The sequence below is a fragment of the Octopus bimaculoides genome, chromosome 19, assembly GCF_046866305.1.
Source record: "Octopus bimaculoides isolate indiv1 chromosome 19, ASM4686630v1, whole genome shotgun sequence".
NCBI lineage: Eukaryota > Metazoa > Mollusca > Cephalopoda > Octopoda > Octopodidae > Octopus > Octopus bimaculoides.
The window spans coordinates 38,891,858-38,906,904 of NC_142946.1; the positions used below are offsets into that span (position 1 = coordinate 38,891,858).

The following is a 15,047-nucleotide window of genomic DNA, read 5'->3' on the forward strand; positions in this document are numbered from 1 at the left end:
GTAGTTTCATGTGGCTAGACCATAATGCAAATGAAATTGAACAGTTATTTTTAGCAGGTTATGGAGCCAAAAGAAAGTTTCATCACTGTCTCCTTTATACTGTTTTTGACTGATTGTATGAACAAAGATGTTACAGACATGACCAACTTATATATATCTAGGAATATATTGCTCAAAGAATAAATCTTTTATATATACATGTGTGTGTGTGTGTGTGTGTGCATAGCTGCAGCAGTGGGTGTGTGGTAAGAAGCTTGCTTCCCAGCCACATGGTTCTGGGTTCAGTTCCTCTGTGTGGCACTATGAGCAAAATGTCTCCTACTATAGCCCTGGGCTGACTAAAGCTTTGTGAGCGCAGGAATGGCTTTGCTTTAATTTGAAATGAGATCATAAAAAGCAAACATAAACCACTGCAGAGCTGAAAGTCTCCAGGCAAGCAATCTTTCAGTAAGACAAATTTTGGCAAGATTAAAATTGAGATGTAAAGTTTATATCGTAAATGTTTGATGCAAGAGTAGGGAATAGTTAAGTAGTGTAATAAGTTTAATTTGAATTCATAATTTCAATTAATTGACAACTAATAGTGGCTTGATCTAATTAATCTGTTAGATTTATAATGCAACTCAATTACAATGTCATGATTCCCGTAGAAATATCGTTAAAATTTGTTATTGTTGCATATTACCCACATCAGAACTTTTTAATTTGCATCAAAACTCAAACGTTGTTGACATCAACACAGTGCTGGCCTACTGGTTGAATTAAACTGAATTGGTAGAGCTTTAGAACAAATGTCTAGTGATATTTCGAAAGTTCTGGGTATCTCTTTGTTATTATTCGAACATGTAATTCTTTCATTGGTAGCTTTGGTGGCAAAATATAGCTTGCAGAGCTGTGGCACCACCCCCTATTTCCTAACAAAATCCCCCACCATCTCCACTTTTCCTGCTTTACAAATGCTCCTCCCCCACCTCATAATATTTTGCTATAAACAAAGTAAATTATTCAAATCAAACTGAAGATAATTTTGTGCAATAATTTCTTTTGGTGTATTGATAAGTACAGGAATGGTTAAGAACTTTACTTCTCAACCATGTGGTTTTCAGTTAAGTCCCACTGCATGGCATCTTAGGTAAGTATTTTCGACTATAGCTCTGAGCTGACCAAAGCACTTTGAGTGGATTTGGTAGACAGAAACAGAAACAAATCTATCGCATGTAAGCAAGTGTGTGTGTGTTTGTGCATTCCTTGTCTTTACTGCTGTTTGCTGCTTGAAACATTTGCCTCATTGACAATGTCATTTCTTTTCAGTCTACCATGGAAACATGTCCAGGCTTATTGTCATGTCATGATATTTCCATAAACAAAAGGCTCATTTATATGATGTCATTTGTTTCCAGTTCTCTGCATAAACATGTCTGGTCAGTTTGTGGCTTGATAGACAGGGTAATTATTTCTTCACTCAGAAACAGGAAGGGGTTGGCATCGAGAAGGGCATCAGACCATAAAAGACTCTGCCCCTATGTACTCCCTTTCAACCTGTACAAGCACGATGCTGGTTTGGCTTATTTTCCTTTGATATCCCATCCAATAATGCTTTGCTTCATTGAAATACACACCCATGTCTGCAGAGAATTTATGTTTATATCTTAACCGCCCCTCCCCCATCATTGGGTAAATTTTGCGCCAATTCCTTCTTTTATTGTCTTAAAAAAAGATGTAATTAAAGGATGTAGTCTGTATACATCAAGAACTACATTGGATAAGGCAATCCTGGATAAATATGTCTGACAAAATAGCATGATAATAGCTGAACTGCGTTTGACCAAGTGCAGGCTCATATAGGGCTGACCTAGGGCTAAACATAACAACAACAGCAACAATTGGTGTTAATTTCCTTTTTCATGGTTGAGCGGATGAACAGAATCTAATTGAATCCAACATAATTGTGTGACAGTTACAGTAAATGAATGAAATGTTTCTCTCTATTCATCCGTGTCACTTCATCAGATTTGTTCCAGAGTCACCACTTTTTGAATCTCATTTATACCAACAAAAAAAACAAAACAAAAAAACAAAACACCATTTCTTTTTTGTTTTGTTTATTCTTTAGACATTTGCTGCCAAATTTATCAACAAAATGACGTTCAATTCTCATTGGTCCAAGAGCGATGATGTTTGTTGTTGTTGTGGTGTCGGCTACTCACTAAACCATGTATTGTAATGTGTGTGTATTTGCCGTATGTTTCCGCATATAAAATCTGTACATCATGTGATTATAAGTGATGTGTGACTGTAAATAAAGTGACTGTTCTGTCTGTTAATCACAAGCGTTTGGAAAGAAACATTTGAAGTGTTGGTGGCAGTGTGTGTCGGTGTGTGCTTGGATTGGGAGTGGCAGGACGTAATATTCCTTGTGGTCTTTAGGATGGTGGTGGTGGTGGTGGTGGTGGTGTACAGGGTGGTAACAATAATGATGAAGAGGAGGAGGAGAATAATGACAACGGGGGTGATGATGATGATGATGATGGTAGTAGTAGTTTCAACAGTTACAATGATAATGGTATGATGGTCATAATGATGATGGCAAAATAATTACATTGACAGTTTGCTCTTGGAACAAGGATTTGATCTTCACTGACAATATATGTTTGGTGAATGACTTACCAGCCGTGTGTGTGACTGGGAGCATGCACTTTTGCTACGTTTTTTGGTTTGGCTGTCATTAATTGGCACCAGGTGTCGATTTGCCTATGTCTTTCTTAACAGTTTCCCAATAAAGAAAGCTCCGAGAATATTTACTAGTGACTGAAAGGAAAAAACAAAATTAACAGAATAGTCCCTGCTGCGTATATATACTTAATCTTATACACACACACACACGTATTTTTGTCATATAATATACACTAAGTGTACATTTACTGTAGAAAACAAATGATGGCATTTAAAGAAAAATAAGCTGCAATTGGTGGTTAATAAATGCCTCCAAATCAACATGAGATTTTTTTCCATATATTTGATACAGACTTGTTGAATAGAATGAAATTTTTTTATCAAGATTTCTATCAGATGAAACAATGTTAGTTTACATTCCGTCAATGTTATTGTGCTGTATTTGTAACACTTGAACCGCTGGATGAGAAACAAAGGCAGTACTGAATAATTATGATTTGAATTAAATACAGCAATATGTTGTGTTTAATGCTCTACTGATTCTGTGGTCTCTTCCTCTGAAATTGTAAAGGCGATGATTTCTAATTATAATGCTTATAGTGTAAGAATTTAGAAACTGAGAGATATGAGCTAAACCATTTTGAAGAGTGAAGTTCCAAGCAGATAATGCTGTAAGCAAGATTTATCTTTCATTTGTTTCAGGCATTTGACAGTGGCCATGCTGGGGCATCGCCTTGAAGAGCTTAGTCAAACAAATTCTCCCCAGTGTTCATTTTTTTTAAGCCCAGCACTTTATCAATCACTTTTGCAAAACTGCTAAGTTATTGAGACGTGAAGAAACCAATACCAATTGTCAAGTGGTAGTTGTGAACAAACACAAAAATATGCACAGGAACACGCACACACACACGCACGCACACACACACACACACAACAAACTTCTTTTGCTTTAATGTGAAGGAACAACATGTGATTTGCACTAATAAGTCCTTGGAACGAATAAAATCAAGATTGACCCTTGCAGGATTTGAACTCAAAATAGAAAGCAACTTGATGAAATACCATTTAGATATTTCTATCAACCAAGACCCTTCAATGAAATTTTGGTACTTTTCAGAAATTTTCATATACAAACTGACACATAAATCATGAACAATAATTCACTGTTGGTTTGCAACAGCAAATTATACCATCAAGTTATACTAATATTCAGTTAGTTTTGCTTATAGATGTTACAAATGACTAAACTCTTGGCTAATTGTCCAATATCCTCAGCATTAAGTTTAGCAAACACAATGAGAAGCAGCAGAAATGTGTAATAAATAGATTAGAATTGATGGAGAGAGAGAGAGAGAGATAGAGAGAGAGCCGAGTTGGCCAGTTATGAATAAGCACTGTTCCTTAAAACAGTGGTGTTAACAGTAGGAGTGTGGTGCATCACATAATAATCCAGTCAGCTGGTTTTAGAACTATGAAGGAAAGGGCTGCTGGTTCGTTTTGTATCACAGGAGCATTGGGTTGGGTTCATAACAATTGAATTACCAGTTGAAATTGCATTATGTTCAATATATTATTCTATCATAAGCATTTTGCATCATTCCTGATAGTAATATTGTCAAAGACCATTGTTTAATGTTCATAACTTTTGAACTTTCAGATAAAATTCTGAAAGCTTTGGTTGAAGTGTCATGACAGCCTGCTTGTCAGTATTTCGTTAGGGGGCCTTGATATTATAAATTAAAATTGTCCACAAGTCAACAGAGTTTTAACATGTGCATTTGAACCGGATTCAAATATTTTGTGACTGTTAAATTAAATATTGCAATTGATTAAGATATATGGTGCACATGACAGAATCAACTGCAATGATTCTACCTGAGACATTTAATGCTTTTTTTTAAACTTGAATCAGAAATCATTTTAATACCAACACCATATTGTCTAGCATTTGCCTTTTGTCTCCTAAAAACATTTAGTTAACAGTTTTACAACATATTCTACAGGCACTTTTTCTGTAAATAAAACCATATTTTATTATCCCTACCCATAAAATAAAGAGGTAAAATGAAAACCAATAAAACATTTTCCTTTGAAGATGGTTGTCACATGTTTTTGATGCTGTTGTCCTACTTTCTTTTAATTATAGATGCCTCTTCTATGTATTTCAATTGAAAGAAAGTTATTATTTATATATTTATGATTTTTGCTTTTTTTATTTCTGCAAAAGTATAAAACTTATTTTCGTTTTTTTTGAAGTATGCAAAAACTGTGGGTGATAATATTCCTTGTTTAGGCAGTTGTCTGCATGATTTTGTTTGCTATTTTTTCATTTTTGTTTGTTTTTTTTCTTTAAATATCTGTATTTTACTCTCTACATTTCGTTGTTTCTTTTTTTTTTTTTTCCATTGCAGCAAATACATTTGCTGAAGCTCCGAATTTTACAAAAGGAACATGAAATTGCTGAGAAGAAAAGGTTTTATGATAATGAGGTTGAGAATAACAAAGAACTTGATGTGAAAATCCAAATGTCAAATAAAACTGCCAGTAAATTTCGACAGGATTATCAAGAGAAAGAAGAGCAAAGGATCCAGTTTGCTAGTGAGGTAAGGGAATTAGGGGCATTCATCTCTTTCTTATGTATTTTGGGGATTACAACATTGCACAGAATTGCAGTATTTAGATACAACTCTGAAGTCAACTTTGCTGTTCATCCTTTCAGAGTTGAACGAATAAAATACTGGTCATGTACAGAAGATGATGTCATCAACTAAGCCCCTCCCTTCAAACCTGCCATCTATTTAAATCAGAAATTATCATTCCAGAATCAGCAGAGCATTGATAAAAATATTTTGTGGTCTTTAACTGTGTCCCTTTCATTCTGAGTTCAAATCCCATGGAGATTAACTTATCCTTTCATACTTTTGAAGGCTGATAAAATCAATCAAATATTGAAATTGATGGAATTGTGAAAATCACTTTGCCCTTAAAACTGCCAGTATTGTAACCACCATCATCATCATTATCGTGACAGAGAAGAGTGCATAACATCAAAGTGACAGTGGAGTACAAATATACGAAACCCAAATTACCCATCATGACTACCCATCTGATAAGTGACATTGCTTTTGCTGGTTACTGGATTTACGGATAAGCATGCCAGACCTGTGTGTGTGTATGTGTGTGTTCCTCTGTAAGTGTGTGAGTGAGTGCATGTAGTACGGGTGGTTGGTAAAGTACATGTCCAGATACTAACATAAGCATACTAGTATGGATTATGTATGTGCATGTATGCATGTATATGTGTGTGTGTGTGTGCATGTATGGGTGTATATATGTGTGTGTATGTAGAGAGAGAGAGAGTGAGAGAGCAAGCATATCGGTAGTTTATTAATATTACTACTTATCATATGAAAACACTCATCTTATTTTGCTGGATATGATGGAATATTATCATCATGTTGTTATTTTTCTTCTTTCTTCAAATTTTCTTCCATTTCTCGCAGAGTGTTTTCCGTACACCTAGGGCAGAGAAACTCGTTGTATGCATTCCCAGTTTACACACACAAATTCACAGGTAAAACATGTATTTAAGAAAAAAAAAAAAATTCATGAATGGATGTTGTTTTCACAGCGATAATGCTCTTCTCAGAACATGAGTCGTTCCAGTTAGCACGATTTTTTGCACTTCCTGTAGGGATGGTAAGCCTGGTATCATTTTCAAATAGGTTTCAGTACCTTTTTTTAATCATTCCTAGAGATCCTACAATCACTGGTATGGTAGTTGCCTTGAGGTGCCACATTTTTTCAATTTCTATTAGCAAGTCTTTATATTTACTGATCTTGTCAAATTCTTTCACCGCTATATTATGATCAGAGGGAATACTCATGTCAATTAATAAACACGTCTTCTTTGTCTGATCTTTTATAATAATATCCAGTTTATTAGCTTTTATAGTCTTGTCGGTATGTACGGGGAAGTCCCAGAGAATCGATACATTTTCTCCCTCAGTCACAGCTTCAGGATGGTGTTTATACCATTTGTCAGCGGTTTTGATTTTATAATGCTGACATATTGTCCAGTGTAAATACTGGCCAACTCTGTCATGTCTTGCTTTATCTTCTACAGGTGCTAAGACTCTACACCCTGAGATTAGGTGGTCTATAGTTTCAATCGCAACGTTACAAAATCGGCATTTTGGGTCAGCTCCATTTTTTATCACATTGGCTTGGTAGTTCCAGGTTAATAAGCTTTGGTCTTGAGCAGCCAATATGAAACCTTCAATATCTGTTCTTTTTTAAAAAAATTTTATTATTATTATTACTATTATTATTATTCTGCTCATACCATAACATCTGCACTTATTTGATTCCTTTAAATTGTGGAAGTTGGTAAAATGTTGAATTTCTCGTTTTTGATGCCTTTCAGTTCATTTTGCTTTCTATCATGTCTTTGGTTCAACATTAAAATATTCCAGAAGCTAACTGCAGATATTTCAATAAACTTTCTTTTCCAAAAATATAAAGCAGAGAGAGAGAATTCATTATTCAAAGGATCCTTACAAATGAAAAAAAATAAATCATTATTGTTGTCTTGAATCCTTACAAATCACCTGTCTGCATTTTTGCTAAAATCATCCATTCCAAAATTTTGTAGCCATTATAGAATTCTTTGTGAATAACACTCTTCATGTGAAGAAGCTATTGGCATTGTATGTCTGCCACTATTTTCTGAAGATCCTCTGCAAATGGTTGTTGTTTGGTCTGGAAGTGGCTTTTTACAACCACATAGCTTTGGGAATGGCACTTTGGGCAAGTGTCTTCTACTGTAGCTCTTGGCCAACCAATGTCTTGTGAGTGGATTTGGTTGATGAAAACTGTGTGGAAGCCTGTCAGGTGTCTTTGTGTTTGTCTTCTCTGCCATCACTGCTTGACAACTGGTGTTAGTTTGTTTATGTCCCTGTAACTTAGAGGTATGGCACCATCAGATTTTCACTTGAATATTTTACAAGTGGAAAAACATTTGAAAGCAGGATGAGGTCAAAACATTTTTCACTTTTTTCTTTTTGCCTGAGGAATCAGAAAACTTGTTTGAAAGTGGGAGAATGCTATTGCATTGTAATAATATGGCAATTATATTATCGTAATCATTGTCGTCATTTAACATCTGCTTTCCATGCTGGCATGGGTTGGACGGTTTGACTGAGGACTGGTGAGCCAGAAGTCTGCACCACAGTTTTTACAGCTGGATGCCCTTCCTAAGGCCAACCACTCCGAGAGTGTAGTGGGTGCTTTTCATGCCACTGGCATAAGGGCCAGTTAGGCAATTCTGGCAACGACCATGCTCAAAAGGTGTGTTTTTTATGTGCTACCTGCACGGGAGCCAGCCTGGCGGCACTGGCAACGGCCACGCTTGAATGTTGTTTTTCACGTGCTACCAGCAGATGTGCCAGTATGGCAACACTGGCAATGATCACACTCGAATGGTGCTTGTTATGTTCCACCAGCATGGGAGCTAATACATGGCCCTGGCAAAAATCACACTCGGATGTGCTTTTAATGTTCCACTGGCACGATTGCCAATCAGGCGGTACTGTTATCGGCCACGTCATCGATTTTGAATCAAGAGATACATTTGTGACATGTTTCATGCTGATTTGAACTCATTAAATGAAATGCAACATTACTTTTTGGAGCCCTCAATATATATACACATGCACACACACACATGCACTTATATATCAGAGATGAATCTTATTGAAACTTAGTGTATTGGAAAAGATAACAAAAATGTTTCAGTTGAGAAAGAAGGCGGGGGGAGGGAGGGGGGGCCTGACAAGTTATCATCTGTTTCTTTCTTTAATTACTGGTTGGTGAAAAATGTTACTATATAAATTAATTCTCTGCTGCTGTTCTTTATGGAAGCTATATCTTAGCATTTCGATTCCATGTAAAAATGTAATGGCTAAACAGATTAGTTAGTTAATGAACTTTCTGCTCATTAGTTGTGTATGTGAATCAGTTTTAGAATTATTTTGGTGTAGAGCATTTTATTCTAGACATCTAATTGCTAAGATTCACCTTCTTAATGTAATCGTGTAATGAAATAAAAACGCCTCCTTGCTGTTTTAATACCAAAACACCTGAGACAATCTCTGATGCCTTGATATAAATCCTGTTTGTTTTTAAAGTGCTTCTTATTTAAAATGAAGCCTGCCATTATAGCCAAATTGTGTTCTAAACACTGGTTTACTGTGTTAGTCAGTGAAAATTTTGGCTATTTTACTGCAACACACTAAATCCATAACTATTTCAAACTTAAACAAGTATGGCTGTGTGGTTAAGAAGTTTGCTTTGTAACTGTGTGGTTTTGAGTTCAGTCCCAATGTGTGGCACCTTAGACAAGTGTCTTTTACTGTGGCCTTAGGCTGACCAATACCTTGCAGGTGAAGTTTGTAGCTGGAATCTGTATAAAAGTCTGTCATATACGAGTGTATCTCTCACCACTTGACAACCAGGGCTGGTTTATATCCCTGCAGCATTTGTGGTTCAGCCAGAAAGACTGATAGAAGAAAGACAAAGTTTTAAAATATTGGCCCTAAAGGTGATTGGCTTGTTAAATTCCTTGAAGGCTGAGCCCCAGTATGGCCATAATCTAATGATTGAAACGAGTAAAAGGTAAAAAAAAAACATCAATGGAATGCATTTCGTGAAATGGTCATGCCTGATCTTATTCCTCAAAGAAATGTGAAGTATTTGTGTTTAAATAATGATGGTATTTTATTGTGAGGCGGGGAAAATGAAAGAAAAACCCCTGGATAGTGCAATGGTGGAATATCTTTTAGCCAAAAAGAAATGAAAAAAACAATGTTATTTAAAAGCAGAAAGAATTATAGTAAATAAAAAATTACTGAACAGATAATTAAATTTTCCCCACCAAAAAATTTTTAAACTAATTATGAGAACAATGAAGACTTACATTATGAGAACACTGAAGTAATCACTTGATAAAAAATGTTTGTGAAAATATTTTATATTCTGTCTGTTTACACAGAATAATGGATATAAATGAAATTAAAATGAAATCTTTTTATGTAATTAAGTCTTGTAGGTAAGATGTTTAATCGAGTACAAGTTAATTTGGCATTCAGGTTTTTTTTTTTTTTTTTTTTTATATCTCTGGTATTTCTGGAATGTCTTTTAGACCAAATGAAGTAATGACATTGTTTTTTTTTTTTTTTTTTTTTTTTTTTTAGCACTGTTTATATAATCAAATTTACATTTAGCAAAAATTATCTCCCCTGAAATAATTTACAGCCTGAGAATTTTGAAGCACATCAAGTTAATTTTAATTATGAATCTGTTATTTGTGAGCTTGCTTCTACAGGATGCTTTCTTAATCTATTGATTTTTGTCCCTAAGCTCAGAGCTGAAAAATGATGACATGAAGTTAATTTAATTTTTGCTAAGCAATGTGGATCATTATGGTATTAAATGAAGATCAGCAAAAAACATGGACGATGTTCAGAAACAAATGAATACAAAAAAATTAATAGTTACATATTTCAAATAGAAGCAACAATGAGTAAAATATGAAAAAAAGTAGTTAAAATGTTTGAACACATAAAAATTCAAAGTTTTAAATGAAAATTTTTAAAGCCAGTGAAATTATTTATTCACAGAAAAAGTGCAAATCTAAGAAGTGTGTTGGAAATGTTTAGTCAAACTAACTAAAGTAGTATGCAATTGTTACATAGGTATGACAGAAGAGAATTTAAGGAAAGATATAATCTTACATTCTGTTTTAGACATTTAGAACAAGAATACAACAAGATTATTTGTGTATATCTGGCAACTAACTGGTAAGTTTCAAAGAAGAGCATTAAAAGTACAATCATTGAAGATCTGAACTCTGCAAATATAGAAGAAAATCATATAAGTTGTTCATAGCAAAGAAGAGGAAAAGCTCCCCAAACCTACAAAATCAAGACTTCTAACTAATAAAAAAGATCAGAGCTATTCAGGAAATGTAAACATTGAAAAACATATGTTATGGAATTGGGAAATATCAACTTAACCAGATTAAAACCACACAAATACATAGACATTTGAGATTGTGGTCAATGTTGGTGTCACATACCTGGTACCTGTGTCAGTGACATGTAGAAAACAGCCATCAAACTTTGGGCCTCACAGAGGAAATGACAAATAACAGACCTTTGGCAATATGCCATGCTTGAGAAGGTCTGTCAAGCCAAGTGAAAAATACAGTCATGGCCAATGCTGGTGTTTCATCACTGGCACCTGTGCCAGAGGAACATCAAAAGCGCCCACTACATTCTTGGTGTGGTTGGTGTTAAGCAGAGCATCCAGCTTTAGAAACCATACCAAATCAGATTAAAACCAAGCACAGTTCCCCAGCTTACCGATTTTCAGTTAAACCGTCCAACCCATGCCAGCATAGAAAAACGATGTTAAATGATGATGATGATGATGATATATATATATATATATATATATATATATATATATATATATATATATATATACACACATACATACAGAGAGAGAGAGAAGGTGTTAAATTAGCTTTCGCATAGTAAGGGTTTCTAGGAATGAAGATTTGATGCCATACAGCATCATACTTCTATCACAACAGTAAAGCAAGCGAATGATGAGATATTATGGAATTGGGGACATGATTGGATCAAGCTCCCATTCTTAACTTTCCTATGCTATTGAATGAATAGTGAAAAGCGTAAATGCTAAATACAAGAGCAATGAAAGGGCAGTTGACAGAAATTGAGCTGGAATATAATTAGCAAGAGACCCAACGTAGGCATACATCTCAATTTCCATCACTATTTCCTCCGTGATACCATTTCAATAACTGTTTTGCTTTTATTTGTGGGTGCATATGGCTTCACCAACTTAACATATTATCCTATATCACTGGTGTTTGTTGACCTTGCCATGATGCTCAACAATTCCTTCTGCATCTTTTGAGGATCCCTTCTGTCAGTTCTCACAATATCAAACACTCATTCATACCCCATCCACACCACATGCAAAATGCAAGTGCACTCCTCTTTCTTGCAGACTACATCTGATTCCTCTAATATCAAGCTTTTTATTTGCCTTCCTTATGGTCCCAACATAGCTGAACACTAAGACACTTCATATGTATCACCACCACCCATCATCATCATCATCACTCATCTATACTTGAATGGATTACAGAGTATTTTAAGAGGCAGATTTTCTGTGGCCAGATGCCCCTCCTCTCACCAATGCTCCCCTGTTTTCAAGACCCTGTTTTGCAAAATGCAGCTATGTTTCTATGGAAGATTCACAATAAACAGCACTGTTTCTATTATGCTGATGCATGCTTGCAACTACTGCACAATGTCAAGATAAGGGGACACACACATACACACACACACACACACACACACACTGTGAGCTTCTTTCAGTTTCCATTTACCAACCACTCTCACAGTTTTGGCTTACCTGTGGTTATTGTAGAAGACATTTGCAGCAGACACAGCTGTGCGGATAAGAAGCTTGCTTCTAAACCATGTGGTCTCTGGTTCACTCCCTCTGTGCAGCCTGTGTCTTCTACTATTTCTCCAAGCCAAGCAAAGTCTTCAGAATGGATTTGGTAGAGGGAAACTGAAAGAAGCCCATTGTATCTATCTTGCTGTCTATCCATGTGTATGTGTACTCATCTCTACACATCATGTGGTGGTTGTTAATGAGCATCACTAGCATACAAGTGATGCTGTGGTTCTGCTGTCTTCCTTGTAAAACATGTCTGGCCACAGGGAAATATAAACTGGTGAGGCTTGGCGACAGGAAAGGCATCCAGTTATGGAAAATCTGCCTGAACAACTTTCATCTGACCCATGCAAACATGGAAAAGAGGACGTTACATGACAGTGATAGAGATTTAAAGGCTAGAATTAAGCCCAACAGAAAAAGTAATTTAACAACTGGTTTTTGCATTGAGAGGAAACATAAAAGGAATATCGACCATTTTCTTCAGCTTGCACCAACAGATTGTTCAACAACCTACACTTCAACCTCATTAAAAACCAAAACAACACCCTCCTCCAAAATAATAAATGAATAAAATGAAATAAATTGATGGAAACTTCACACACAACTAATAAAGTAACTACAAACCTATCTGAATTATCTCAATAAAGCTCTTTCAGTTTCGATAAGTTTGGTAATTACTGTTGATTTCTCTCATTTAAGTCTGTTCAGTCAGAATGCAATGTTTTTCATTTAACACTTTGCAATCACCATCTCTCTTTGCTCTTTTCATGGCTCTGACACAATAAATACAACATTTACACTACATGGAGGTTGTTAATTACACTATATAATTGATTTTAATGTATCTATCTCTATTGATTTATAACTTCCTTTCACTCGTCACTCATTTCTTAATTAATGTCTACGTTTAAAATTCATTTTCCTGCATGGCACTATATATGCGTGCGTGCGTATGTGTGTGTGTGCGTATGTGTGTGTGTGTGTGTATACATATATGCGTATATGCATTCTCTCTGATGTATAATATATACATGTAGTCTATATGCATATGTGTATATATGTGTCTATATACATATGTATGTGTGTGTGTGTACATATGTGTGTGTGTACATGTATATATGTGTGTATAGGTGTATGTGTACATATGTGTTTTTATATGTATATTATGTGTGTGTGGCTCTGTGATATATATATATGTATATATATAGAATGTTCATATATACTTACGTACATATTATGCATGTGTGTGTGCATATATGTGTATTTAATAATCATATTAATAATAATGGTAAGTAATGATATGAATTATTATTATTATTATGATAATAACATTAAACTGATAAGCATTGAGTTAATGTGTTTATAGGATTTAAGCTAATTCTTTATTATCTAATTTGTGCATGTTATTTTAGTCGCTAAATTAAGTAGAGGAATTTTATGAACAAGCCATTTGCTTAATTAATGTCAGTTTCACTACAATAATTGAAATCTCATTAGCTTCCTCTTTTCATCAGGAGACCAAAGATAAGTCTAATTATTGCTAACTTTAGTGTCAATAATGAAAACATTATGGAAAAAAATAGAAACGAATATTTCAGTTTGCAGCCCCTCCCCTCCACCCAACACCCCTCCCACTCACATCTTTTCTCTTTCTTCTTTTTACTTCTTTCCCTTCTCTCACTTTCTCTTTCCCTCTCTCTCACTCTCTTTGATTCTTTGTTCTCCATTCCTCTCCATTCCCCTGCATTGCCCCATATCTCTGTTCTCTGACTATCTTTATATCTCCCCCCCTTTCAATTTCTACCTCCCAATCTTTCTGTCACCCACTTTCAGCCTAGTCCTTAAATAAATATATGCATGTGTGTGTATGTGTGCCTATGCATATGTGTGTATGTGTGTTTGTACATACATATATGTATATGCATGTATCCATATATGTATATGTGCTTATATTTACACACACAGTCACAAAATTGTTTGAGCCTGAATGATTTCAGGATTGTATGCATCATGCCATACAAGCTCATGCATCTACTGTATAACCAAAGGTATGAAACTTCTAATAGCTCACATTTAAACCTTGCGTATATTAAATGACAGCTCTCTCTCTCTCTCTCTCTCATTCGATGGGGTCCTTTCTTTGCTGGTTCCACTAGTAATGGAACAGGAAAGGCAATGGTGGATGCAGGGACAAGCACACACACAAACACACATGACAGGCTTACACACAGTTTTCATCTACCAATTTCACTCAGAAGGCACTGGTCATCTCAGGGTATTAGTAGAGCACTCAGGCCTTTGGTGGTGAAAGCAGTGAGATTGAACCCAAAGCTATGTGATTGCAAAGTGAACTTCTTAACCACAAACCATATATATAATATATATATATATATATATATATATATATACATACATATATAGAGTATATCTATCAATCTACCTATCTTTATCCATCTATCTATCTATCTATTCATCTATCTATCTATTTATCTATATCTATCTATCTATCTATCTATCTATATGTATATATATATATATAAAAGTCAGTAAATAGTGGGGTTGTGTTAACCGCACGTGGAGAAATAATAGGAAAATGAAAAATAATAATAAGGCAGAATGCTAAACTGGAAGCATATTTGAATAAAGATTTCTAACCGGCTTTCATTGCATGGCAAATTATCAAGAAGAGGGAGAATGAAAATGTTTTTTTTACAAAGAAGTAAAAAATGAAAGAAATAATATATAAAAAAATAATATATGAAAAAATAAATATACCAATACATTATATTGTCTTTGAGCTTTTAAATTTCAATGGT

The 15,047-nt window shown here is 35.0% G+C and overlaps 1 protein-coding gene across 1 annotated transcript in view; it reads left to right on the forward strand.

The window, feature by feature from the left end:
* The window catches only part of LOC106867248 (coiled-coil domain-containing protein 39), a 798,380-nt gene that overhangs the window by 197,129 nt on the left and 586,204 nt on the right, over window positions 1–15,047 (forward strand). Inside the window, exon 7 of the mRNA XM_089366422.1 lies at window positions 5,085–5,276. Within this exon, the coding sequence (XP_089222548.1) occupies window positions 5,085–5,276 (192 nt within the window). The remainder of the gene's footprint in view (window positions 1–5,084; window positions 5,277–15,047) is intronic.